Source organism: Hyperoodon ampullatus, assembly GCF_949752795.1.
Source record: "Hyperoodon ampullatus genome assembly, chromosome: 10".
In the NCBI taxonomy this organism is placed as follows: Eukaryota; Metazoa; Chordata; class Mammalia; order Artiodactyla; family Ziphiidae; genus Hyperoodon; species Hyperoodon ampullatus.
This window is the reverse complement of record NC_136923.1, coordinates 43,730,428-43,757,319: the sequence shown is the minus strand read 5'-3', so window position 1 is coordinate 43,757,319 and position 26,892 is coordinate 43,730,428. Positions and strand designations below refer to the sequence as shown.

The 26,892-nt window shown below is 51.5% G+C and overlaps 1 protein-coding gene across 7 annotated transcripts in view; it reads left to right on the top strand.

The window, feature by feature from the left end:
* SCN5A (sodium voltage-gated channel alpha subunit 5) overlaps positions 1-17,818 on the top strand; it is a gene marked incomplete at both ends in the record, with an annotated part of 86,174 nt that extends 68,356 nt beyond the window's left edge. For 4 of the 7 annotated variants that reach the window (XM_079712483.1, XM_079712481.1, XM_079712487.1 and 1 more), the window contains 8 exons: positions 2,074-2,247; positions 6,187-6,309; positions 8,148-8,429; positions 10,543-10,596; positions 11,185-11,326; positions 11,994-12,094; positions 13,277-13,547; positions 16,578-17,818. In XM_079712483.1, coding sequence (XP_079568609.1) covers positions 2,074-2,247; positions 6,187-6,309; positions 8,148-8,429; positions 10,543-10,596; positions 11,185-11,326; positions 11,994-12,094; positions 13,277-13,547; positions 16,578-17,818 — 2,388 coding nt within the window. The remainder of the gene's footprint in view (positions 1-2,073; positions 2,248-6,186; positions 6,310-8,147; positions 8,430-10,542; positions 10,597-11,184; positions 11,327-11,993; positions 12,095-13,276; positions 13,548-16,577) is intronic. The other 3 variants (XM_079712485.1, XM_079712484.1, XM_079712486.1) reach the window with 2 other exon arrangements.
* Positions 17,819-26,892: the final 9,074 nt, after the last annotated feature.

Below are 26,892 nucleotides of genomic sequence, written 5' to 3'. Positions count from 1 at the left end.
TCAATTTTTTTAACGGAAGTATACTGATTTACAATGTTGTGTTAATTTCTGCTGTGCAGCAAAGTGATTCAGTTATACATATATATACATTCTTTTTTTTTATATTCTTTTCCATCATGGTTTATCATAGGATATTGAATATAGTTCTCTATGCTGTACAGTAGGACCTTGTTGTTTATCCATTCTGTATATAAAAGCCTACATCTGCTAACCCCAACCTCCTACTCCCTCCCTCTCCCAGCCCATCCCTCCACCTTGGCAACCACCAGTCTGTTCTCTATGTCTGTGATTCTGTTTCTGTTTCATAGATAGGTTCATTTGTGTCATATTTCAGTTTCCACATAAAAGTGATATCATATATTTGTCTTTCTCTTTCTGACTTACTTCACTTGGTATGATAGTCTTTAGTTGCATCTATGTTGTTGCAAATGGCATGATTTCATTCTTTTTTATGGCTGAGTAGTATTCCATTGTACATATGTACCACATCTTCTTTATCCATTCCTCTGTTGATGGACATTTAGGTTGTTTCCATGTCTTAGCTATTGTGAATAGTGCTGCTGTGAACATAGTGGGTGCATGTGTCTTTTTGAATTATAGTTTTGTCTGGATATAGGCCCAGGAGTGGGATTTTTGAATCATATGGTAATTCTATTTTTAGCTTTCTGAGGAACCTCTGTATTGTTTTCCACAGTGGCTGTGCCAACTTAGATTCCCACCAACAGTGTATGAGCGTTCCCTTTTCTCCACACCCTCTCCAGCATTTGTTATTTGTGGACTTTTTAATGACGGCCATTCTGACCAGTGTGTGGTGGTACCTCACTGTAGTTTTGATTTGCATTTCTCTAATAATTAGCAGCGTTGAGCATCTTTTCATGTGCCTATTGGCCATCTGTATGTATTCTTTAGAGAAATGTCTATTTAAGTCTTCTGCCCATTTTTTGATTGGGTTGTTTGGTTTTTTTGTTGTTGCTTATTCTCTTTTTTATAATTTCTGTATTATTTCATTTTTTATAGGAGGCATACATTTTTATAATCAGAAAAAAACAGGCCTACTTTCTGTCTTGAACAACTACCAAAGTCCATTTTGGGGCCTGAATTATCCTGTTGTCATATCTACATGGACCAGATTAGCTATGTGGTCTGCTAATCTGACTGCTGACAGCACCAGCCCCCTGGATCACGGTAGCTCACAGAGGCCCTGCAGTCAGACAGGGAGGCCCAGAGCGACAGGTGGAGGCAGCTCCCTGGGGCCCTCAGTGACGCATTCAGTTGCCTAGACTGGGAGCCTCAGAGCACATTCTGGATAGGGGAAGGTAACTCAGGAGGGGCAGGTACAGATCAGAAGCCTGGAGTTAGAAGAGGGCAGCTGGGGCCATCTGAGTCTCTCTGTTGGCTTGGGGATTTGGGTTGAAGCAGCAGTGAGGAGGTGGGAAAAGACCGACAACTTCTAGCATTTTAGGAATGTGGACTCCCAGATGCTGAGGATTGCAGGAGGTTTGACTTCATCTAGTCCTGTGTTTCCTAATCTTCATATCTACAAACTGGCTTTACTATCATTTCTTTAAAATTTTGCCTTAGATGAACATTCACTGTTTTTTTGTTTGTTTAAATAAGTTTATTTTAAAGGGCAACTTTGAATGATCATTGTCATTGGAAACCAATATTGTTTCCTATGAAAAGTAGGTAATTGCCAAAGTAAATTGAGTAAAAACACAGTGGAATAGAGGGAGTGGGGAAAGTGTATGCTGTTTCTAGCAGCAGGCCTTGAGCTGTTTTAGAGAGGTCTTAACAATGCACTAGCACTGAACTGAGACTTGCTCTTTAAAATGAAGGAAGAAGCATTCTCACTACACATTCTGCCTTGTTGTCCACACACCACATAACATCATTTCCTAACCCGGCAATGGTGCACACGCGGCTCAGAGGGCACACTCAGGAATCCCCTCCACGACATGGATCCCCTCTGTCCCGCCCTCCTGAGCAGCAGATACTGTCAGAGATGAAGGCTTGTGCAGGGTGGGACTGGCTGGGTCAGGATATCATGTCTACCTTGTCTACCCTGGTCTGCAGGCCTTCGAGGACATCTACCTGGAGGAGCGGAAGACCATCAAGATCCTGCTGGAGTATGCCGACAAGATGTTCACCTACATCTTCGTGCTGGAGATGCTGCTCAAGTGGGTGGCCTATGGCTTCAAGAAGTACTTCACCAATGCCTGGTGCTGGCTCGATTTCCTCATTGTGGACGTAAGTGTGGCCCCTGAAGGGAAGAGAGGAGGGGGGCACCCGTTGCCAGTGTGAGAAGGAGCTGAGGCCGAGAGACAGAAGGACAGAAGGACAGGGCAGCAGGACGAAGTGGAGCATCTTGGCTGTGCCCGTGGGCAAAGGGGCAGGAAGCCCGAGTCTGGGGTCACAGAGGGGATACCTGGGCTCTGCCATCAAAACCCCCGACTGGGGACACAGGGAAACCTAGGCTTCTGGGAGAAACTGTACTCACCACGGGGGATAGTGAAGTGCAGTTCCGGCAGCGGTGTGAGCCAGGGCAGGAGTGGGGTCCCACCCTCTCAGGACGTCCAGAAAGGGGAGCGATGAGCCCGTATTGCAGCCCTCACCATGGCACCTTGTGAAGTGTCTGTCAGGCTCACTACACAGATGACCAGTTAAGAGCCTACATGTCCACACACAGAGGAGGTGTTGTATAGGAGATGGAATGAGCCAAAGGCCAGAGGGCACAGGATTGGGGAAAGGGTGCTGGGCAGGCAGGAGATCCTCCTGGCTCAGGTAGAAGGTACCACTTGGGGAGGGTGAGAGGGGTTGGAGTCACCTGTGAGAAGGAGGAAAGCGTGAACACTGGCTGAGGGGTTCCAGGTGGCTGCCCTGGGTGATCAGGCAGCTGGCAGGGCTTGCCTGACCTCTGGTGTGCCCAGGGGACCTGGGGTAGGAGGTTGGCATATCCCCTGAGCACCCAGTTGGCAGATGGAATGGGAGGGCCCTGCCCCACAGTTCCCCAGGCCCCGGGACACTGCTGGGTACCAAGCAGGGTGAGTGCAGGGTCTTGTGGGGCTCCTGAGCACAGTCAGGTGGGAGAGTAGCCACGGCGGGGTGAGAATTGAGACTCAGAATGCGGGGCAACCTTGGTTCTGTGCTCCCTAAGGGCAGAGGGAACATGGCGAAGGGCTCAGGCAAGGACTCATCATCTGGTTGTGGTGGGTCTCGCACAGCAAGATGTGGGTCAGGATCTACAGGCTGGGGAGAGCTTTCCAGAAGACACTCGTAGCTCTGCCCACCAGCAGGGGCTGTCCTTCCTATAGTTATAGAAGAGCTTAGGCCTGTGCTTGGTCCCCACTTCGGGCCCAGAAGCTAAAGGGAGGGGCTCAGCTGCCAGTGGGCCTGGCCAGGGTCCAGGCCTGGATGGGAGGACAAACTTGAATGGCTCCGTGGGCTAGAGTATGTGTGGAGACACGGATCCACGTTGCTGGGCCTCCAGCCCAGGCCTCTTTCATCACCCCAAGTGGCCGATGCTAATGCTGGGGTAAGAGGTGCTGGGGTGGCAGAGACGGGGGGAGCTCAGGATGCTCTTACAGCCTGGAGCCCTCAGAGCCTCCCTGAGATGAGGGAGAGGACCCCTGAAGCCTCCTTGCCAAAGAGCCGGGGGAAGGCCTGGGATCCTGGCAGCTCTGCCCTGAGGCCCCGTCACCCAGCTGTTCCTGCAGCTTTTTGGGACTCCCTCAGGGCAGTCCAGATAGAGTCTGCAAAGACTTCTGGGGAAGCCCACCCACCTCCCACCACCTGCCACCTTGGGGAACTCCGCTGAGGCCAGGGCTAAGGGCCTGGAATTCTCAAGACTGGAGAATTAGCCTGTGGAGAAGGAAACTGAAGCTCACAGCAGAGAAGGGCCTGGCCCAAGGTCAAGGAGAAGGAAGTGGGTGCTGGAATCCAGCTTTCCAGACGCTGGCCATGCCCCCCTATCCCCACGCTTCATGGAAATGGTGGACTTCAGGCCTCAAGGTCTGGAAAAGGATGTTTCCATGTTCAATTCATGCATTTTTTCGATACTATTGAGCATCTACTGTATGTGGGTGCTATTGTAGATGCTGAGGATCTTGGGGAACAAAACAGACAAAACCCCTGCCTGCACACAGGAAGGTGACTGTGAACCAGAAACATAATACATGAGCCAGATTTATATTACGCTGGTGATGTATACACATGGAGAAAAGGAAGTAGAGAGGGAAGGGGGTTAGGAGGGCCAGGACTCAGGGAGAAAGGAAGATAGAGATTAGAACTTTAAACAGGCTAGGGCTTCCCTGGTGGCGCAGTGGTTGAGAGTCCGCCTGCTGATGCAGAGGACACGGGTTCGTGCCCCGGTCTGGGAAGATCCCACATGCCACGGAGCGGCTGGGCCCGTGAGCCATGGCTGCTGAGCCTGTGCATCCGGAGCCTGTGCTCCGCAACGGGAGGGGCCACAACCGTAAGAGGCCCGCGTACCGCAAAAAAAAAAATACAGGCTGGCCAGAGTGGGCTCACTGTGGTGACATTTGAAGGAAGTTGGGGTTAGCCAGGCAGATGTCTGCATAACATTCCAAACAGAGGTTGGAACAGCAGTGCAAAGGTCCTATGGTAGGAGGGTGCCTGGGATACTTGAGGAACTGCAGGGAGGCCAGAGTGGCTGGAGCAGAGGAGTGGGGAAGGGAAGTGCAGGAGATGAGGCCAGACTGCATGGGGTAGAACGGATGCAGCCTTTGAAAACCATGGGCCTTTATTTAGAATGAAATGGGGAGGCATTGAAGGCCTTTGGACAGAAGAGTGACATCATCTGACTCATGTTATGAAAGAATCGCCCTGTCCGGGTGGTGGGGGAGGGGAGTGGAGGCAGGGGGAAGGCTGGGAGGTTGTGGAAGTGATCCAGGGGAGAGATGATGGCGGCCTGGCCAGGATGGTGGCAGTGGAAGCGGTGAGAAATATTTGGACTTCTGACATATTTTGAAGGCAGAGCCAACAGGAAATCCTGATGGGTTGGATGTAGGGAGTGAGAGACAGAGAGAAGGCAGGGATGATGCCAAGGCTTGTGGCCTGAGCAGCTGGAAGGATGGAGTTGTCATCAACTGACATTGGGTGGAGCAGGCAGGGCGAGCTTTGGAAGCAGCAGACGAGGCTGGCCTGCTGGGAGCTAGGCGGGGAGACTGGCCGGACCTGGCTGCCCTCAGCAGCAAGTCCCTGAGAGATGCCCCTCATCCTCTTCCGGGTGGGGGCAGCACAGATGTCCATCCTGGGAGTCTTCCTCTTCCAAGCCCCTCTGCCCAGCCTTCTCCCAACCTGCTGCTTCCAAGCCTGGGAGGAGGGTCCGGGAGTCAGGGCCCCGCCTGCGGCCCCTCGCCACCGTCAGGCTGCCCTCAGAGCTAGGGTGGTGGTAATGGTGATTGCCGGCGAGGTCAGGCAGGAGGCCACTTCTAACCTGTGATCACCGGCCAGCAGTGACATAAGAAGGGATTGGATGCCCCTGGAACTTTAGAAGGATAAAATCTGCTGGGTGGAAATGCCCCGGTGAGGGCAGGGCAGAGAAAGCAGACAGCAGAGAACAGTCCTCTGGGGCTCCATCTGCGCTTCCCTTCTTTGAAGATGGCAGAATGTTGTGAGGTCCAGCTTTGGGGAAATGCCCCAGGATTGTCTGTCTGCTCATAGTCAACTCAGGACAGTCCTTCCCCAGAGAGTCTACGTTGGGGCAGGGAAAGGGCAGGCCCAGGAATCTGACTTGAAGGAAAGCACATGGGACCTAAAGCCCAGGCTTTGTGGCCCTGCTCCTCCACACTAGTGGGTGGCTTTGGAACTCAGTTTTCTCATCTGTAGCATTGGGAGGTGTATTCCAAGTCCTGGGGTGAGTGCGGCTATTACAGACACGTGTGTGTGTGTGTGTGTGTGTGTGTGTGTGTGTGTAGTGCACACAGCAGGCCCTCGGTGAAGGTCTGAAAGCTGGGACATGCTTGGGCTTGCCCCCAGCCTCTTGGGCCGCAGGAAGGCTGGCCCAACGCAGGACAGCCTGTGAAGACGATCCAGCCGGGAATCAGAAAGACTGGACACAGGAAGGCCTGCTGGCTCTCTCATACCCAGCCTGTTTTTGGTGGGCCAGGAGCCCTGCCACTGTCTTGAGCTGTCCCCGTGGCTCCACTCCCACCCTGCCTCCCACAGGTCTCACTGATCAGCCTGGTGGCCAATGCGCTGGGCTTTGCTGAGATGGGCCCCATCAAGTCACTGCGGACCTTGCGTGCGCTCCGACCCCTGCGAGCCCTGTCACGATTTGAGGGCATGAGGGTAAGAGGAGTGGCTCTTCCCACAGGGGCAGTGGGAAGTGGCTTCATGGAGGGGACCCACAGGCTCACTTGCTGTCCAGGCGGCCCTGACCTGGTGGGAGCATGTACAGGATCTCCAGGAAGCACGGCTGGGCTTGGTGGCACTCGGAAATGGAGAGCTGTGAGAACCTCCCCCCAGGCCTGCCACCCGCAGCCCTGTGGGCTCCATGAGGGCCAGAGAGCCCTGGATAATGGAGAGGAAGTGAGACCTGGGGCACAGGTGTCTCAGCTGCAGCCAGCCCCACCGGCCCAGGGCCCCTTCGGCTTCTGCTCTCCAGCGGGGCCTCATGTCTGTGTGTGCCCCGGCTCCATGTGTCCGGCCCTGTCCCCTGCCTCCTGGCCATCACAGGCTGCCTTCCCTCTGTGATAGGCAGTAGGGCAGTGCTAGGGAGGATGAAGGAAGCAAGGAAGGAGCCAGCTGTATTCTCACCATCAGAGAGCAGTTTGTATTTGCTTAGTAAACTCTTTGGCACTATTTTCTAAGTGCAGAGCCCTCTGCGTTTTTTTCAAGTCACCAAATTTTACCAAAGAATGTGCACATATAAGGCAAATTGAAAAGCCCACTAAGAAAAAACATTATCCATCTTATATAGCAAGAAAACAAACCCATGTGTTTGTGTGTGGGGGTTTTTTTGTTTCTTGTTTTTACAAAATGCGCACAGTTCTGTTGTGACTTTAGCAGACACGTCTGTGTGTCTCTCACTGACACAGCAGGCACCATTACACAGCCCCAGTTTGGCTGATGGTTTTGAACTTTGCTCACACCCCCAATCCATGGAGAGACAAACTGCTTATTTCTGGTGGGAAGCCATTCACAAGTGAATAATCCGACCTAAGTTAAATGTCTCTTTGGGAGCAAGGACATTTTGTTCTGGGACAAGGGGACATGGGGGAGACACTAGTCGCCAGGAATGCCTCTGCTGTGGCTGCCGGCCAGAGAGCCAGAGAAGGGCAAACAGGAGAGTTGGTTTCCCACCCTGTTCCCAGGTTCATCATACCTGCTGGGGGGCCACGGACCGAACCCCTCCTTTGCGTGTGTCAGCATTACCGTATCCACCGCCCAGCCCCACACCAGCTCCGCTCCTAGTCTGTGTGGCAAACGTTCCTGGCTCACAGACAGCTGAGAACTAGGTCCCTCACTGGAGTGGAGTCCCCAGTTATTTTTGCCAAGGATACTTCTCCTGGGTGCTGTGAGTTTAAATAAAGAACATGGGGCCATGGCCCCATGGGGTCAGAGAGCCTCTCCCTGGGGAGGGCAGAGGCACAGGGAGCATGCACACCACCCGCCCTGCCAGCCCTGCTCCCACCGCAGCATGAGAGGCTGTCAGAGCACCCTCCAGACGTACCACCCATACCACCGGAGGTCCCCTGGGCACACTTTACAGGAGAACAACCATTCATCCTGGTAGCAGCAACCCCAAAGGAAACCAGAAGCTTAGCTCAGAGAGTGTATGTCCAGAGGCCCTTTCTCATCAGACTTGTGGCATACTTGTCCAGCAGAGACCCTGCTGAAAATTAAGTTTGAAGGTCGTGGATTCCGGGCAGAGCCAAGAAGGGAAAGGCAGATGTTCTGAGCTGTGTCAGACTTCAGGGTGCAAAGCAAAAGGCGTGTGTGTTCTCTCTCACTCCCCTCACTGCCGGCCAGAGCTTCCAGCCATGGGTTCCCCTTCATTGGGGACAGGAACTGTTCCCCACCCCCATAGGAACCTATACCCAGGAGGTTCAGTAGGTTGGGGGCCTTGAAAAGGGTGTGTGTTCTGGGCACCCCCAGGAACTGAGCCTCTTCTCTGCCCACTTGAGGTTGTGGTCAATGCCCTGGTGGGCGCCATCCCCTCCATCATGAACGTCCTCCTCGTCTGCCTCATCTTCTGGCTCATCTTCAGTATCATGGGCGTGAACCTCTTCGCCGGGAAGTTTGGGAGATGCATCAACCAGACTGAGGGAGACCTGCCCTTGAACTACACCATCGTGAACAACAAGAGCGACTGTGTGTCTTTCAACGTGACTGGCGAATTGTATTGGACCAAGGTGAAAGTCAACTTTGACAACGTGGGGGCCGGGTACCTGGCCCTTCTGCAGGTGGTAAGTCCTGTGGGGGTGGGGAAGGGCCTTCCTTCCTCCTACTGGCTGACCAGCAACAGGCACCTTCCCCTGTGCTGTGGGCAGGAGAGGGAGAGCAGGGCCACTCTGGATCCTCACAATAGGATCATGTTGCCCAAAGGAGGCTTAGGATTCTCCAGGGAATTCTTGGCTGCTTGGGAAGGCCCCAGATTTTCCATTCTAAGGAAGATGCTACATTCTCCAAGTATGGCATGGGGCTTCAGCACTATGGCAGAACCAGCTCCCCAGACAGCAGTCAGTTTGGCAGTACGATGGCACAGATTGCAAGTGAATGACCATAGACACCCAGGAACTGAACTATTAGCAAAATTGTGACTCTGGCCACCCCTCTGTTATAAAATGTAGTGATATCTCCTGCGTTGTTAAAAGAATATATTTCCTTTCATCTATAATGTGCAAGATGTGTGATGTTTAAACATGCATGGCCTTCCCCAGTCTTTCCAAAGTTTCCATTGATTTGTGAGGACAGTGGCTTCAGTGATTATAATGCACAGCATACAAATAACCTTGACAACAGAAATCAGTCTGAACCATAACATGCAAAGCTGCAGCTTGTTCTTCTTGCTGTCCCAACCAAAAGCTCAGACACCTGTCTCTAGTCCCCAGAACAGAGGGAAGCTTGGCACATCCCCTCACACCTCCACCCACCTCTTAAATCACAGGGATAGCTTTCTCCAACGTGAAATACATCGTGGGGAACATGATTAGAACCAAACTCAGAGCGCCTTCCATCCCTGTGACTGTCCCTTCTGAATGTCAGAACTTGGAAGGAAAGCCCCCTTTCTGTTGCAGACAGAACCGCACAGTGGCTGGGAAGAATTCGGTCACGGGCATCTCGTAACCTTGGGTGGTCCCCAGCAGGTCCCACAACATCTCCAGGCCTCTCTGTACAGGTGAGGGCCCCATGGCACAGGGAGCTGAAGCAGTTGCCTTCTCTGCGGCCACCTTGGTTTCCCTCTGCCCTGCCTGACTCATAAAAACTCTCAGACATGGAAAGTCTGTGCAGACCAGCTTATACCCTGAAAGTAGGCTCAGGACACAATCGGATTTTGCCAAGGACACAAGTGAGATCCGCTAGGCAATTGGTCTCACCACCAAGCATGTCCCTCAGGCTCTTCTGAATCATCATCAGCATCCCAGACTTGGGCAGTCCATGCAGCCAGTGCCAGGATCTTGTCCTATTCAGCCTCCTCTTTCCTGCCTTGTGTACCATGCCAGCGCCAGCATGTATGGACTCACAAGAGCCAATTGCTACATTTTCCAATATTTTGCAAGCCATTATTAAAAATTAGATTTTATAAACTTGTAATTAGCTCAATGATATTGAAACGAAATCAGAACTCACCATTACCACTTATTATCATCTATGCTCTTGAGGTTATTCACACCTATTATATCCATACAGTGGAAATATTCCAACGCTGTGCTCCTCTTCCCGACTCTGTGGTCAGTAATGACATGTTGGCAACTTAAGGATGGCAATGATCGGAGTATTTACACAGAGAAGTTGGCAAACACAACAATCAGGGCTTTTCTTTTTCTTCTGGAAAGCCATTTGTTAGCCATTTGCCAACACACCACTAGCAAAAGGACCCCCTTAAGTATGAGGGAAGGTTGGGATTCTTCAGGGACTTCCTTTGAAAAGCTATGAAGCAGAAGCCATAAGGCTCATGACAAGGGGGACCAGGTCAGCCCTGGAGTCCTTAAGTAAGAACTGAGAGCCCAAGAGCCACCTCTCTCTCCCTGATACCTGCTGTGCGCTTCTGTGTCATTTTAGAATCTGAAATGAATGTGGACCTGAAGGGAAGTCTCTTGGCCAACATCAAGAAGTTTATTCCCCCACTGTATGACCTTCTTGGGGTGTCTGCTTGGCTGGCTTCCCCTCCTTCCCAGCCCTGAACAAGAAGGCCTTTCCCTGACCACCCAGCCATTTGGATACTGCTGAAAGGGTGGGATGGACTGCTTGCTTCTTGTAGGAGGTTATTTCCTGGCCTCATCTGCCCAGACAGGAACCCTAAGTAGCTCCATAGATGCAGAATTAAATGATTTCCTTACTCTTGTTTTTTCCTTCCAGGCAACATTTAAAGGCTGGATGGACATCATGTATGCAGCTGTGGACTCCAGGGGGGTAGGTTGTCACACTGGCCTCTCTGCCTGAGTCAGGCACCCGAGGTTCCCAGCTGCTTGGCCACCAGGGAATCAGGGTCTACATCCCATAAGGGCCAGGTCTCTTGTGTCAAACCAGAGTTGAGCCTCTTAGAATGCCTAGGCCTGGCCCTGGGGCAAGGTTGTGTGGTCTCCCAAGGAGTCCCCAAATTTACAAATATCTTTCAAATTAAATTCACTGTAATTTAGTTGAATCAAAGTCTTACCCCAGGAGGATGGGGTGGAACCAACAGAGACATAAATCAAGTTTCTCCTCTGTCCTTGTGTTCCACCCCCATCACACTGACAGTTACAGGCTGAGAGATGCCCCCATATACTCAAACCTCCCAGTGACCCAGGGGAAGGAGCCATGCAGGGATGCTGTGCCAGCCCTGAGCCCAGCATGCCTGCCCTCCTCACCTGCCACCACCCACTCTTCTCAACTCCATCCCCACCCACCCATCACACACACTCAGACATACACCCTGTGTGGTGACCTTCCTCTGACACACCCAGCCAACCCACCCCCATTCCCGCCTGTCTGACCTCCCGTCTGGTTTCTCCCCTCTAGTATGAAGAGCAGCCCCAGTGGGAATACAACCTCTACATGTACATCTACTTTGTTATTTTCATCATCTTCGGGTCTTTCTTCACCCTGAACCTTTTCATCGGTGTCATCATTGACAACTTCAACCAACAGAAGAAAAAGATACGTAGAGCACAGGTTCCCCAGGCTAGAGGGCAACGCTGGATGCCAGGGACTTGGGAGCCTTTCCGGCTCCTGGCCCCATTTTTCCTTCCTGTTGGGGATGGTCCTCTTCTTGCTCCTGTTGGGATAGGGTGGGAGAGGAGTGTGTCCATGATGTGACCTGCTTAGGGCTGTAAGCCTGTAACAAGGGGGCCCACGCCTGCCGTAGTCTGAGAGATGAGGCTCCTAAGAGAACCTGGGGTGAGGGCTGTGTCTGTTTACCTGGTCCGTGATCAGGGACAATGGCGGGGGCGGTGCTTCACAAAGGCCAGGGTCTTCCAGGGGCTCCATCAGAGGGGCCCTGATTGGGTGGCAGGCAAACCAAGTGGGCAGAGAGAACTTCCAAGGTGGCTGAGCTGGGCAGGGGAGAGGATGGGAGTAGGGACTGGATTTGCAAGTCACAAAGTCAGAGAGAGCTCAAGGAGAATGGAGACAGGGACCCAGGAGAAGCAGGTCTGGGGGTGGGGGAAATCTCTGGTGCAGGATAGAGGCACACTTTTCTGCCCCGGGAGAGGAAGTGTGGAGGAGTGCAACCCTGGCACCCTCATCAAGGAGGCAAGATCCGTGTGCCCTCCATGCTGGGGGCTCTGAGAACTCCAAAATGAAGCTGGTGCCTATCTCTCTGCACTTAGGGGGCCAGGACATCTTCATGACAGAGGAGCAGAAGAAGTACTACAACGCCATGAAAAAGCTGGGCTCCAAGAAGCCCCAGAAGCCCATCCCACGGCCCCTGGTGAGTCAGGCTCTCAATTTGATGGGAGTGGGGAGGATCAGCCGAGGGGACCCTGAGAAGGCCCCACGCCACAAGACCAGCTATCAGGGCCTCTTCACAGTCTTTTGGCCCAGCCCAGGGCCCTCAGCCTGTCCAGGAAAGGAGGGACCTATAACCACGCACAGGGGCCTCAGTCTCATGGAGATAGAGGGGAAGGCATGAGACAGCTATGGCAGCCCAGGGGACACTTCCCTCCCACAGGAACCTCTCAGTGAGCCCTCTTCTTCCCTGCAGGGCTGCAGGCTTTCCCTGCAGGCAGGGAGCGCAGGGCAGCCTGCCCCCACCCCCATGCATAACCTCATCCTTGCAACTCCCTGAGCAGTATAGACTTCCCTGGTAGGTGGGGCCCAGAGGGGTGCTGGGTTCTCTGCTAGGCTGACTCCCTTGGCCCAAAAAAGTGTGTGTGTGTGTGTGTGTGTGTGTGTATTGGAGCAGGATGGGGGCAGTACTGAGGTTAATTAGGTGAATGATACCTAAATCACTAGCTTGTAAGTGGCAGCCCCAGTTTTTGCATCTAATTCATCCATTTCATCTGATACTTTCCTGTTCTCCATGCTCGGTTCTAGGTTAGTTGTGTGTGTGTGTGTGTATGTGTGCGCGCATGTGCACACATGTGTTTTCACTTATTTATAATCGTCTCTCTTCCCCAAAATAATCTTACAATTAAAGACATACAGTCAGTAGAATCCACTGGACCACCAGGGAAGTCCCAAGTAGAATAAATAAAATAAATTCCATAAAAAGAGTGGAGAAAATTTGTTAACCTGAGGACTGAGACAATTACTAGGACTGAACTTTAAATCTGACCTTGAGCCTTCAGACAGTGGGAACAAAAAGGGAAGCATGATGAACGATGTGCTGAGGAAACTCAGAGTAAGAGAGGTCCGTTTCTGAAGAGCCATCAGAGATGGTCTCAGGGAAGAGAGAGCCTAGGGCTGGGCCTGGAAGCCCAGAGAGCTTTCAGCAGGAGAGCCAGGCTGGCCAGCATCCTGACTTCTTCCTCTTTCCGTGACTGTCTGGGGGCGTTGCCCACCCCCAGAGGATGAAGTAAGAGGGTAGGTGGCCTGGGCTGAGAGGCAGCAATGGGGGCATGCTAGCCTGTCTGAGGCCCCTGCTGAGCCCGTCCTTTGCCCCTCCTTTCAGAACAAGTACCAGGGCTTCATATTCGACATTGTGACCAAGCAGGCCTTTGATGTCACCATCATGTTTCTCATCTGCTTGAACATGGTGACCATGATGGTGGAGACAGATGACCAGAGCCCTGAGAAGGTCAACATCTTGACCAAGATCAACCTGCTCTTCGTAGCCATCTTCACAGGCGAATGTATCATCAAGATGGCTGCCCTGCGCTACTATTACTTCACCAACAGCTGGAACATCTTTGACTTCGTGGTTGTCATCCTCTCCATCGTGGGTGGGTATGCAAGTCGGCTAGGCAGAAAAGCTCTCCCCAGGCCAGGCCTTTCCCTCTCCTCCAGCCCTGGATCTGTACTTAATAACAAGTACACCAGGCTCCTGCATTCTTTTCTCTCTACATTCCTTGCCTCTCCCCCCATCTCATACACACATGCACACCCACACACACATCTGGGAGGGCCCAATCAGGCCAAGGGACCAACCTGGTAGAGGACCCAGCACCCCCTCCTGGCCCCACCCTCCCTGAAACCCTGGGACACATCTCTCTGATTGGAGAGCTTCAAGGATGAGTCTGGAAAAGGGAATGGGACCTGTGGGGGCTTTCCTGCCTTCCCAAGGGAAGCCTTCCCCTTAGGCTGAAGGAGGAAGAGGTTCCAGAGTCGGGAGGCAGGTGGCCCTCTAAAGTAGAAGTTATCCCTGGAGATGGAAAATTCTGGAGTCTAGCCACCCAGGTATGTGCCAGGCTCCTTCAGACATCACCTGCCTCATGCAGTTTACCTTATAAAGTCAGCACTGAGGCAGGGAAATCATACAACTAGGGAGAAGCAGAGACAGGATTCATACACAGTCTACTCAGGCTGCTATAACAAAATACCAGACTGGTTAACTTATAAACAACAGAAATTTACTTCTCACAGTTCTGGATGCTGGAAGTCCAAGATTAAGGCACCAGCATAATCATGTTTTCTGGTGAGGGTCCTTTTCCTGGTTCATAACCTGCACCTTCTTGCCACGTCCTCACAAAGTGGAAGGGGCTAGGGAGCTCCATGAGCCTCTTTTATAAGGGCACTAATCCCATTTATGTGGGCTCCACCCTCATGGCTTAAGCCCTCCCAAGTTCCCACCTTCTAATACCATCATCTTTGAGAGTTGGGATTTCAACATATGAATTTAGGGGGAGACAGAAACATTCAAACCATAGCACATGCCCATATCTGTTTAACTTCAGAGCCCAAGTTCTTTTTTTAACAACAGTTTTATTGAGATATAATTTACATAACATAAAATCCACCCTTTCAAGTGTACACTTCAGTACTTTTTAGTATATTCACATAGCTGTGCAACCATCATCACACTCTAATTTTAGAATATTTTCCTCATCCCCAAAAGAGACTCTGTACCCATTTAGCGATCAGTCCCCATTTTCCCTCTCCCCAGCCCCTTGGCAACCAGTAATCTAAAATTTTGAGGGACCACCAAACTGTTTTCCAAAGTGGCTGCACCATTTTACATTCCCATCCTCAATGTATGAGGGTTCCAATTACTCCACATCCTTACCAACACTTGTTGTTTTCCGTATTTTTTAATTATAGCCACGCTAGTGGGTATGAAGTGATATCTTATTGAGGTTTTGGTTTGCATTTCCTTGATGACTAATGATGATGAACATCTTTTTATGTGTTTATTTGTCATTTTCCTTGGTATATCTTGGTATATAATAAGAATAATGTCTTGGAGGAATGTCTTCAAATCCTTTGCTCAATTTTTTAATTGACTTACTTATGTTTTTATTGAGTTGTAAGAATTCTTTATATATTCTGGAGGCCAGTCCCTTATCAGATATATGATTTGCAAATATTTTCTCCCATTCTATAGGTTGTCTTTTCACTTTTTTCGTTGTTATCTCTTGAAGCACAAAGCTTTTATTTTTAAGTCCAATTTATCAATATTTTTTTTCTTTTGTCACTTGTGTTCAGGGCCCAGTCTTGACCCTGCCCCCACAGACCTCTGCCTTGGGGTGACTAGCTTTCATCTTTCTGCCATGTTCAGACCCTGCCTTCAGTGACTCAGAGGCAAAAGCAGGGGCTGCTATGGCTGCAGTGATGGGCAGATGGTTAGAAGCTGGAAGTTAGGTCAGGAAATGCTCCGAGAGATCCCAGGCAGGGGTGAGGGCGAGATTGTGCCTGGTGGGACTGGAGAGAAGCTTTAGAGAATGAGGGTGTCAGGAACAGGAACAGAGCCCTTGAGGCATAGTCTCAGAGATTCCAGGAGGTGCAGTCTGTACTCAGGAACACCTACTGATCCCAGAGCTTGTGTACCAGAGAGGCACAGTTAACAGGTCGACTTGGAGCCAGAGTGTCTGAGTCAAATCGCAGCTTCTCACTGACTAGGTGGTAACTTGGATAAGTTTCCTCTTCCGGAAAATGAGGATAATGGTATCAGCTTACCTCCTAGGGTAAGCCCTTTCTTCTGTTGGAAGGACTAAATGGATGGGTATGAATTGCTCAACCCAGTGCCCTGTTGACAGTGAACACTGGACACATGTCAGCCGGTGACATTATAATCATATGAGGAGTCTGGAAAGGTCACTTGGGCCAATACAAGGCAAGTGTATTCCACTCTTTCTCCTATAACTTACATCCCTGCTCCTTGAAACTCCAAATCCAGACTAGTCAGTAGAGATGGGTGGGCAGGCCTGGCAGCTAGCAGAGTTGGGAGGGTCATAGGAAGCACCTCAGAGAGGCTGAGATGTGAGAGGCGAGGTGCGGGGAGTGGGCCGACTGCCTGGCCAGTGCCTCTTGTATTTCAGTGTGCACACAAACCACCTGGGCTTGTTAAAACACAGTGGGTCTGGGGCGGAGCTGAGATTCTGCATTTCTGATATGTGCCCGGGAGATCAGGCTTCTGGTCCTTGGACCACACTTTGAGTAGCAAGGAGCTAAAAATTCCCGAATTCTGGTCCGAGGTGGGCCACCAAGATGCTGAGAAAGTCCCCTGAGGCCTCAGAACCCAAGATCTGGAAGATGAGCCTGGTACGGCTCTGCAGGTGTTCTCAGGAGACTAAGGAACGGAGTGCTAAGAAGGCATTTTGCAAAAGATGCAGGTACTGTAGGTCCTCCTTTTCTGGACCACAGTTGCAGCAATGGAGACTCAAAGAGGTGGGTGGAGGCAGGGTCCTTGCAGGTCCCAGGTGACCCAGGCCTCCGCTCCCTGGCTCCTCGCTGTACAGAGACACCTCCCAGCAATGCAGGGCTGGAGGGAGGACAGCAATGCCATCAGTGGCCACAGTCTGCATTGTTTCCCACAGGCACTGTGCTCTCAGACATCATCCAGAAGTACTTCTTCTCCCCAACGCTTTTCCGAGTCATCCGCCTGGCCCGGATCGGCCGCATCCTCAGGCTGATCCGCGGGGCCAAGGGCATCCGCACGCTGCTCTTCGCGCTCATGATGTCCCTGCCCGCCCTCTTCAACATTGGGCTGCTGCTCTTCCTGGTCATGTTCATCTACTCCATCTTCGGCATGGCCAACTTCGCCTACGTCAAGTGGGAGGCTGGCATTGATGACATGTTCAACTTCCAGACCTTCGCCAACAGCATGCTGTGCCTCTTCCAGATCACCACGTCGGCAGGCTGGGACGGGCTCCTCAGCCCCATCCTCAACACAGGGCCTCCCTACTGCGACCCCAACCTGCCCAACAGCAACGGCTCCCGGGGGAACTGCGGGAGCCCCGCCGTGGGCATCCTCTTCTTCACCACCTACATCATCATCTCCTTCCTCATTGTGGTCAACATGTACATCGCCATCATCCTGGAGAACTTCAGTGTGGCCACGGAGGAGAGCACGGAGCCCCTGAGTGAGGATGACTTCGACATGTTCTATGAGATCTGGGAGAAGTTTGACCCGGAGGCCACCCAGTTCATTGAGTATTCGGCCCTGTCCGACTTTGCTGATGCCCTGTCTGAGCCGCTCCGAATCGCCAAGCCCAACCAGATAAGCCTCATCAATATGGACCTGCCCATGGTGAGCGGGGACCGTATCCACTGCATGGACATCCTCTTTGCCTTCACCAAGAGGGTTCTGGGTGAGTCTGGGGAGATGGATGCCCTGAAGATCCAAATGGAGGAGAAGTTCATGGCGGCCAACCCGTCCAAGATCTCGTACGAGCCCATCACCACCACACTCCGGCGCAAGCACGAGGAGGTGTCGGCCACGATTATCCAGCGGGCCTTCCGCAGGCACCTGCTGCAGCGCTCCATGAAGCACGCCTCCTTCCTCTTCCGGCAGCAGGCGGGTGGCAGCGGCCTCTCTGAAGAGGATGCCCCCGAGCAGGAGGGCCTCATCGCCTACATGATGAACGAGAACTTCTCCCAGCGCCTTGTCCCACCCTCCAGCTCCTCCATCTCCTCCACGTCCTTCCCACCCTCCTATGACAGCATCACCAGGGCCACCAGCGATAACCCCCAGGCGCGGGCATCTGACTACAGCCCCAGCGAGGATCTCACAGACATGCCCCTGTCCCCAGACAGGGACCGTGAATCTGTTGTGTGAGCGTGCCCCGGTGGGCCAGCGCACAGTGTCATGGCAAACCCGAATGCAGCCCCAGACCAGCAGCCGTTGAGCCATCTGTCCTTGCTTTGGGCTTCGGGAGTGAGAGATGAGCCTCGGCCCCATGGACCGACAAAGCAGAGTCCTGTGCACTATGCTGACAGCTGTAAGCATTTGGCTAAGCCAGCCGTTCGGGGTGGCCTGTTCCTAGAGGCCCGAAGTGTACCAGTCCTGGTGGAAGGGTCTGGTCAGGCAACACCCCAGGGCTCTGACGAGCAACTCCATCCCAGCTGCTGAGACAAAATACAAAACTGAGACTGTATGTGTTGTGAACTGGCTTTCATAAATTTATTATATTTGATATTTTTTTACTTGAGCAAAGAACTAACTTTTTTTCATGGATGGATTGGCAGCAATTCCCGCTGCTTCTTCTTAACTCTGCACAAGAGTGTCTATGGAGCTGCTGGGACTCTGTTGTCAGAGCAAAAGTGAAATCCAGTGTGGGTCCCACAGGCCTTCACTGCCCAGGGGTTGGGCTAAGGCGCCAAGAGGGCTGAACCCCTTCCCCTTCATGCGTGTGCACACTCTCATACACACAGAGGCCAGACACCTGCCACGTGTGGCCTGGGCTCCCCGAGGTGAGCACCAGGCAGCCTCTTCTACCCTAGCCTAAGGGAGACATGCCTTTCCTCCCGGCCCCCATGGGTGGGATTCTTGTCAGCCGGGGCTCATCCCGGCCTTCCATTGTCCCCAAGGTTCCATTTTCCCCTTGTATTTTTATGCAGGCCACCCTGGGGTCAGTTCTACAAATACAACAAGCTTCCAGAAGAGAGTGGCCCGGGTCCCAGGGCTGGTCCTCGGCACTGACGTTGCCTTTCTTCCCTGGAGAGCGTGGCCTCTGTTAGAGTATTAACGTTAAACGAAGGGCCTGAGGGAGGAGCCCCACTCACCTCCTGCCACCCAGCTTGTCCTTGCTGCCCAGCCTGGCCGGCCCTGCCCCACAGGCGAGAAAGAGAAGGCTGAGCCCGTGGGGTTAGGGCTGAGAAACTCAACAGCCCTCAGGGCGGGGGCCCCCGGCCCATGTGGAGAAGGGGGTCTGTTGTCATCACCCAGGCTCTCTCTCCGGACCTTTCTGCCTCTGCCCAGCGGTGAGGGGATGCCCGTGTGGCCTCCTGCTCCTCTCCAGATGCAGTGGCATGGGAGTGGGGAGGGCTGTTTGCACCCTATGCAGAGAAGGGGCCTCAGGAGGCTCAGGCCCAGTCCTTGTGCCCTGGGAGGAGAATGGACCGCAGGCCCCCTGGGAAAGGGAGTAGTGTGACCCTGGACCAGTCCCTCCCGCTCAGCCCAGGGTCCTGGTGGCACCCACATGCAGGCCCTCCTAGGGCAGCGGCCAGGCTGCCCATAGGTCTTATGAGCAGGCCTTTTCAGGGAAAAATACTTTTTCTAGTCCAATTACCACCCCCAGGGCCTCTTCAGCTGCTGACAATCCTACTTAGCATATGCAAATCTTTTAATGTAGAGAACTGTCACCCTGATAGTGACAGTGGTGGCTGGTGGAGCCTGTGCAGGCAGGGGCTCGGCTGCCCAAATCCGCTCTCCAGCAAAGCCGCCCTCCACCCGGCGGCGGCCACCTCTCAGGGCAGCCCGGGAAGCCAGAAGCTGGCTGTCCTAACCTACCTCGCCAAGCCGTCAGGGAGCTAGCCGTGGGGAGCTAAGGGGACACTGCCGGCGAGACAAGTATTATGTTTCTTCTTGTCACCTGAGTTCCCTTGGTGGCAGCCCTAGCCTCCACCCCCTTCCACCCCAGTGATTTCTCTTCTCCCATGTTCCCTTTGAGTTCAGTGTGGGATGTGGTTTTTAACTGTCCCAGCGACACTTCTCTGAGTGGAAATCTTATTTTTGTAGCTCTCTGTGCTGTGCTCTTAAGGCTTGGAGAGATGTGTGCCCTCCCTGGCACCTGGCACCCAGAGCCTGCTGCATGCACAGGGATGAGGCTGGGAGGCCGGCCGGCCTGCAGGCCCAGCTGACCGGAAGGCAACTGGGGTTTTGTGTGTGGGGACAGCCTGGGAGCCTGAGGCAGGTGCCCGGGTCCGGCCGCTGACAGACGACGCTGGCTGCACCAAGTGCCAGCCGTTGTCTGAACTACCCAAGCACTTCTCACCAAACTTCGTGCGTAAATAAGATACATATTTTTAAAACAAACCAATAAATGGCTTACATGACCTGGCCTGGACTCTGTTCTTTTTTTTTTTTATTGAAGCATAGTTGATTTACAAATTTACAATATTGTGTTATTTTCTGGTATACAGCAAAGTGATTCAGTTTTATATATATATATATATATACACACATACTTTTTTTTTTTTTTTGCAGAAACCCGCAAAGCCAGTATGTAAACAAAGGTGACCCCCAGTGTAATCAAATGCAGCCTTTATTTTTGCCTCTTCCTGTCCCTTTCAGCTTCATTCAGTGGAGACAATCTTCCCTGGCCCCGGGTAAAAACCAGGCCAATGCTGGGGCTTTTCCACTCAGTCTTGGGTGAAACAGCAGTCTTCAGCCACTCTATTATAAATACCATCTTAGCCTCATCCTGAGAGTGTCCTTTCCTATGACAGTCGGAGATGGGGTGGCTGGACGGCTAGAGGGGACTCTCATACGGGCATCTTCTGGCTTTCTGGAGACTCCCTACTGGACCTTCTCCCTGTAGTCTCCTCAGCCCTAGGAATGCACTCTTCCGGGTGCCCCGTGACCCTTCCTTTGCCTGTGGGCACCTGTGGGTCTACTCCCAGCCTCTTCCTGCCAAGCCCCTGGACCTTCCTGGTAGCCCTGCTGTGGAGGCTCACACAGGCCCTCTCTGCCTGCTGCCTCTGGTCCTCAGGAAGCACTAAGCACATTTGCCCCACCCACACTGGCCTGCGGCCAGGCCCCGGCAGCAGTGTGCTCCAAGGCCACCACCAGAGCAACCCTCCCGCCAGGTGCCAGGGCTGGTCCACTTGAGCTTATCAGGCCCAGTGAAGCCCAGTCCTCCATCTCAAAGCTCTCCAAGAAGGCCCAGGAAGCCCCCCTCAGCAGGCCTGGGTTAGAAGGTGGCACCCTCCACACACAGGCCATCCCCCAGAAGAAGGCCACAGGGTCCTAGAAACAACTCATGATAGTTCTCTGCAAGAAACCCACTCACAACAGGTTCCCTTTTCCTATCCTTGATGTGACTATGGGGTCCCCATGTCCGGCTCCATTTCCCTTGTAAGCCATCTGCATACAAGGGACACATGGTTTGGCATCCTGAAACCCTTGGTATTAGTCCCTTGGTCAAAACAGGGGCAGAGACAGTCCACTTTAACCTCCTGTGACACTTGTTTAATTGTCTCCCCAACCAGACCAGGGCGTTTCAAAGCGCAGGCCATGTCCCATTGTAGTGGGCCACGACCAACTTTTTTTAAAATGATATCAGAATTTAAAATAGCAGTGGATGCTATGTGCTTAGGATAAGTGTTGTCTTGTGAAGCTATTGTTTTAGATATACATAGAAAACTTGGGTGAGTGCCTGTATGTACACTGGGTGGTGAAAGAAAATATATTTTATATTAGAAATTGCAGCAAAAGGAGTGAAAACAACATGAGGAGAGGGGTGTGAGACAAGACAACAGAGTAGAAGGACTTCAGCTCACCACCTCACATGAAAGCACCAAAATCACAATTAGCTGCTGAATAACCATTGACAAAAAAGACTGGAACCTATCAAAAAGATATTCTACATCCAAAGACAAAGACGAAGCCACAGCGAGATGGTAGAAGAGGCGCATTCACAATACAATGAAATCCCATACCCGCAGGGTGGGTGGCCCACAAACTGGAAAATAATTATATCTCAGTGGTTCTCCCATGGGAGTGAGAGTTCTAAGCCCCATGTCAGGCCCCCAGAGCATTTGGCTTAGAAGGCCAACAGGGCTTGATTGCAGGAACTCCACAGAACCAGGGGAAACAGACACTCCACTCTCAGAGAATGTACACAAGGTCTCATGCACACTGGGACCCAAGGAAAAAAGCAATGACTTCATGGAAGCCTGGGCCAGACCTACCTGATGGACTTGCAGGGTCTCCTGGGGAGGCGGGAGTAGCTGTGGCTCACTCTGGGGACAAGGACACTGGTGGAGAAGATATTGGGAGTATTCATTGGTGTGAGCTCTCCCAGAGGCTGCCATTTTGTCACCAAGAACTGGCCTCACCCAACAGACTGCAGGCTCCAGTGCTGAGACCAAACAACCAACAGGGTGGGAATACAGCCCCACACATCAGCAGACAGGCTGCTTAAAGTCTTCCTGAGCCCACAGCTGCTTGGAAAAATCCTTAACAAAACACTAGCAAACCAATCCAACAATACATTAAAAGGATCATACACCATGATCAAGTGGGATTTATCCCAGGAATGTGAGGATTTTTCAATATCCACAAATCAATCAGTGTGATACACTACATCAACAAATTGAAGAACAAAAACCATATGATCATCTCAATAGATACAGAAAATGCTTTTGACAAAATTCAACTCCCATTTATGATAAAAACTCTCCAGAAAGTGGGCCTAGAGGGAACTTACCTCAACATAATAAATGCCATATATGACAAACCCGCAGCTAACATCATACTCAACAGTGAAAAGCTGAAAGCATTTCCTCCAAGATAAGGAACAAGACAAGGATGTCCACTCTTGCCACTTTTATTCAACGTAGTTTTGGAAGTCCTAGACACAGCAATCAGAGAAGAAAAAGAAATAAAAGGAATTCAAATTGCAAAAGGAGAAGTAAAACTTACTGTTTGCAGATGACATGATATTGTACATAGAAAATCCTAAAGATGCTACCAGAACACTACTAGAGGTCATCAATGAATTCAGTAAAGTTGCAGGATACAAAATTAATACACAGAAATCTGTTGCATTTCTATAAACTACGAATGAAAGATCCAAAAGAGAAATTAAGGAAATAATCCCATTTACCATCACATCAAAAAGAATAAAATACCTAGGAATAAACCTACCTAAGGAGAAGACCCATACTCCAAAAACTGTAAGACACTGATGAAAGAAATCAAAGATGACACAAACAGATGGAAAGATATACCATGTCCTTGGATTGAAAGACTAAATATTGTCAAAATGACTACACTACCCAAGGCAATCTACAGATTCAATGCAATTCCTAGCAAATTACCAATGGCATTTTTTGCAGATCTACAACAAAATATCTTAAAACTTGTATGGAAACACAAAAGATTGCCAAAGCAAACTTGAAAAAGAAAAACAGAGCTGGGGGTATCAGGCTCCCTGATTTCAAACTATACTACAAAGCTACAGTAATCAAAACAGTATGATACTGGCACAAAAATAGAAATATAGATCAATGGTACAGGACAGAAAGTCCAGAAATAAGCCCACACACCTGTGGTTAATTAATCTATGACAAAGGAGGCAGGAATATACAATGGAGAAAAAACAGTCTCTTCAATAAGTGCTGGGAAAACTGAACAGCTACATGTAAAAGAATAAAATTAGAACATTCTCTAACATCATACACAAAAATAAACTCAAAATGGATTAAGTACCTAAATGTAAGACTGGATACCATAAAACTCTTAGAAGAAAACATAGGCAGAACACTCATTGACATAACTTGCAGCAGTATCTTTTTGGATCCACCTCCAAGAGTAACGAAAATAAAACCAAAAATAAATGAATGGGACCCAGTTAAACTCAAAAGCTTTTGCACAGCAAAGGAAACCACAAAACAAAAAGAGAACCCAGAGAATGAGAGAAAATATTTGCGAATGATGCAACCAACAAGGGATTAATCTCCAAAATATACAGTTTATGCAGCTCAATCTCAAAAAAAAAAAAAAGCCAATCAAAAAATGGGCAGAAGGGCTTCCCTAGTGGCACAGTGGTTGAGATTCCGCCTGCCGAGGCAGGGGACACGTGTTCATGCCCCGGTCCAGGAAGATCCTGCATGCCGCGGAGTGGCTAGGCCCGTGAGCCATGGCCACTGAGCCTGCGTGTCCGGAGCCTATGCTCTGCAACGGGAGAGGCCACAACAGTGAGAGGCCCGCATACCGCAAAAAAAAAAAAAAAAAAAACGGGCAGGAAATCTAAATACACATTTCTCCAAAGAAGACATTCAGATAGCCAAAATGCACATGAAGAGGTGCTCAACATTGGTAATTATTAGAGAAATGCAAATCAAAACTACAATGAGGTATCACCTCACACCAGTCAGAATGGCCATCATTAAAAAGTCTAAAAAGAATAAATCCTGGAGAGGGTGTGGAGAAAAGGGAACCCCTATACACTGTTGGTGGGAATGTAAATTCGTAACAGCCACTATGGAGAACAGTATGAAGGTTCCTTAAAAAATTAAAAATAGAATTACCATATGATCCAGCAATCCCGCTCATGGGCATATATCCAGAGAAAACCATATTTCAAAAAGATACATGCACCCCAGTGTTCACAGCAGCACTCTTTACAATAGTTAACACAAGGAAGCAACCTAAATGTCCATTGACAGAGGAATGGATAAAGAAGATGTGGTGTATATATACAATGGAATATTACTCAGCCATAAAAAAGAATGAAATAAGGCCTTTTGCAGCAACATGGATGGACCTAGAGATGATCATACTAAGTGAAGTAAGTCAGACAGAGAAAGACAAATATTATATCACTTATATGTGGAATATGAAAATTGATACAAATGAACTTATTTACAAAACAGAAGCAGACTCAGTCATAAAAAAAACAAACTTATGTTTGCCAAACGGGAAAGGTAGTGGGGGTAATAAATTAGGAGGTTGGGATTGACATATACACACTAGTATATATAAAATAGATAATCAACTAGGACTACTTTATAGCACAGGGAACTCTAGTCAATACTCTGGAATAACCTATATGGGAAAAGAATCTGGAAAAGAATGGATATATGTATATGTATAACTGAATCACTTTGCTGTACACCTGAAACTGACAATAAACTAACACAACATTTTTAATCAACTATACCCCCAATATAAAATATTGGCCTGGGGCTTCCCTGGTGGCGCAGTGGTTGAGAGTCCGCCTGCCGGTGCTGGGGACACGGGTTCGTGCCCCGGTCTGGGAGGATCCCACATGCCGCGGAGCGGCTGGGCCCGTGAGCCATGGCCGCTGGGCCTGCGCGTCCGGAGCCTGTGCTCCGCAGCGGGAGAGGCCACAACAGTGAGAAGCCCGTTGTACCGCAAAAAAAAAAAAAAAAAAAAAAAAAATATTGGCCTGGGAGGTGTCAGGTGCATCTGGAGGGAGGCAAGAGTGGGCCTTGCGGTCACCACACCGCCACAGCTGTCACCCGGCCACTCTGGGGTGAGGCTGGGGTCCAGGTTCTGTGAGGGACGGATGCCGGCTCCTGTGTCAGAAGGAAGGCATGCAGCCCAGGATCTCAGCCCTTGGCAGGGAGAGAGATGCTCCTGGACAGACGTCAGCTCTCACCCTGGGGCCAGGGCCCTGGCTGCTCCCTGCCCCGTGCCAGCCGCTCTTCCGCCTCAGCCTTGATGGCCACGAGACTCAGTGCCGGGAGGCTGGGAGGGGCAGGGAGAGAGCACAGGCACTCACTCCTACAGGCGGAGACACAGCCGGCAGCGGCTGAGAGCTAGGAGATGCCAAAGGCCACCGTGGATGGGCTGGGGAAGCCGCAGGACTGTGTCTCCTGCCCCGCCTGCACACACCTCCAGGACACCGTCCTGTGCGCTGCCTGAGGGCTGGGGAAGGCCAGGCCGGCCCGCTCGCACCACACTCTCTGGCCCCCGCCCCGTGCCTGGCACAGAGAGCAGCCCTGGAATGCTGGCACAAGAGACACCCCCTCAACCCAGCCGTTCACTGTCCACTGGGTTCACCTGGATCCTCTCCTCCATTTGAATCCTTCCTGCCCTTCTGTCCTCTTAGGTCCCCGGCTCCTATTCTCACCCACAGTCCCACCTTCCACTGTTTGTTCTGGAAGGACGCCACCTACATGAGATCCTTGCCTACATGGAGAGGCAGTTGCGGATTCACACACATGCACACTCAAGGCACAGCAACCAGGGTCCGTGTTGGGGAGCGAGCAGGGCGTGACCATAGGGAGATGCCTGAAATCCTAAGAAGGAACCTCAGGCTTCCTGTCCCAACCACCCTGGACCAGGGGCCTCAGGACATTCTCAGGGACAGAGGCAGGCAGACAGGCCTGAGGTGGGGGCCGAGGGATTTGGTTCAGAAATGACACTCAAAGCCTGGCAGCTGCCAAGCTCTGTCTCAGGGGATCCTGGGGAGGATCCCAGAGGGACCCCGGGGGCCCCCACCCAAGACGCCGCTCTCCTGTGGGTGTCCCAAGTCAGCCTGAAGGGCAGGGGACGGGGACAGGCCAAGCCCAAGCCCAAGCCCAGCACGTACAATCACCACTCCGACAAGCACTTCCTCCCAGGCCAGTTCACGGGGCTGGCATCCACGGGCAGCTGCCAGGCACCTGCTGCCGGAGACAAAAGCCCCATCACCCCAGCGTTCGTGGAGGGAGGCGCCAGCTCGGATTCCAGAAAGGCGTGCAAGTCGAAGCAGAGCCCCCCTCCCCGGATGTGGGCTGACCTGCGGCGGTACGTCCTGCCCTCCCACCCCGCTGGCCTCCGCCCGGCCTCTGTGGGGCTGAGCTTGCCTCCTGTATTTGCTTTTGGAGCCGTGTCTCCAGGGGACCGTCTGTCTGCCACTCACCCTCTTGGGTTGCACTCCCTCTTCCTGGACAGCCAGGGACTAGGCTGCTTCTGCTTGCAAGGCAATGAGAGATGATGCAAAGACGGAGAACGGGGAGGGTTTGACCAAGAGGAGAGGCCGGCTCGACAGAGATAATTGGGCCTCCTGTATCCTGTATCAATCCATCACATTTATAGTCTTCTCTCCAGACAGGAGACAATGAGGAAATGACAAAAGCCAATAAGGCCAATAAATAAACGGTAATGGAATAACCAGTACAGGCAGCCCATCCCCTGAGCCCCAGAGCCAGAAGCAGGGCCAAGCCCTCCCCCAT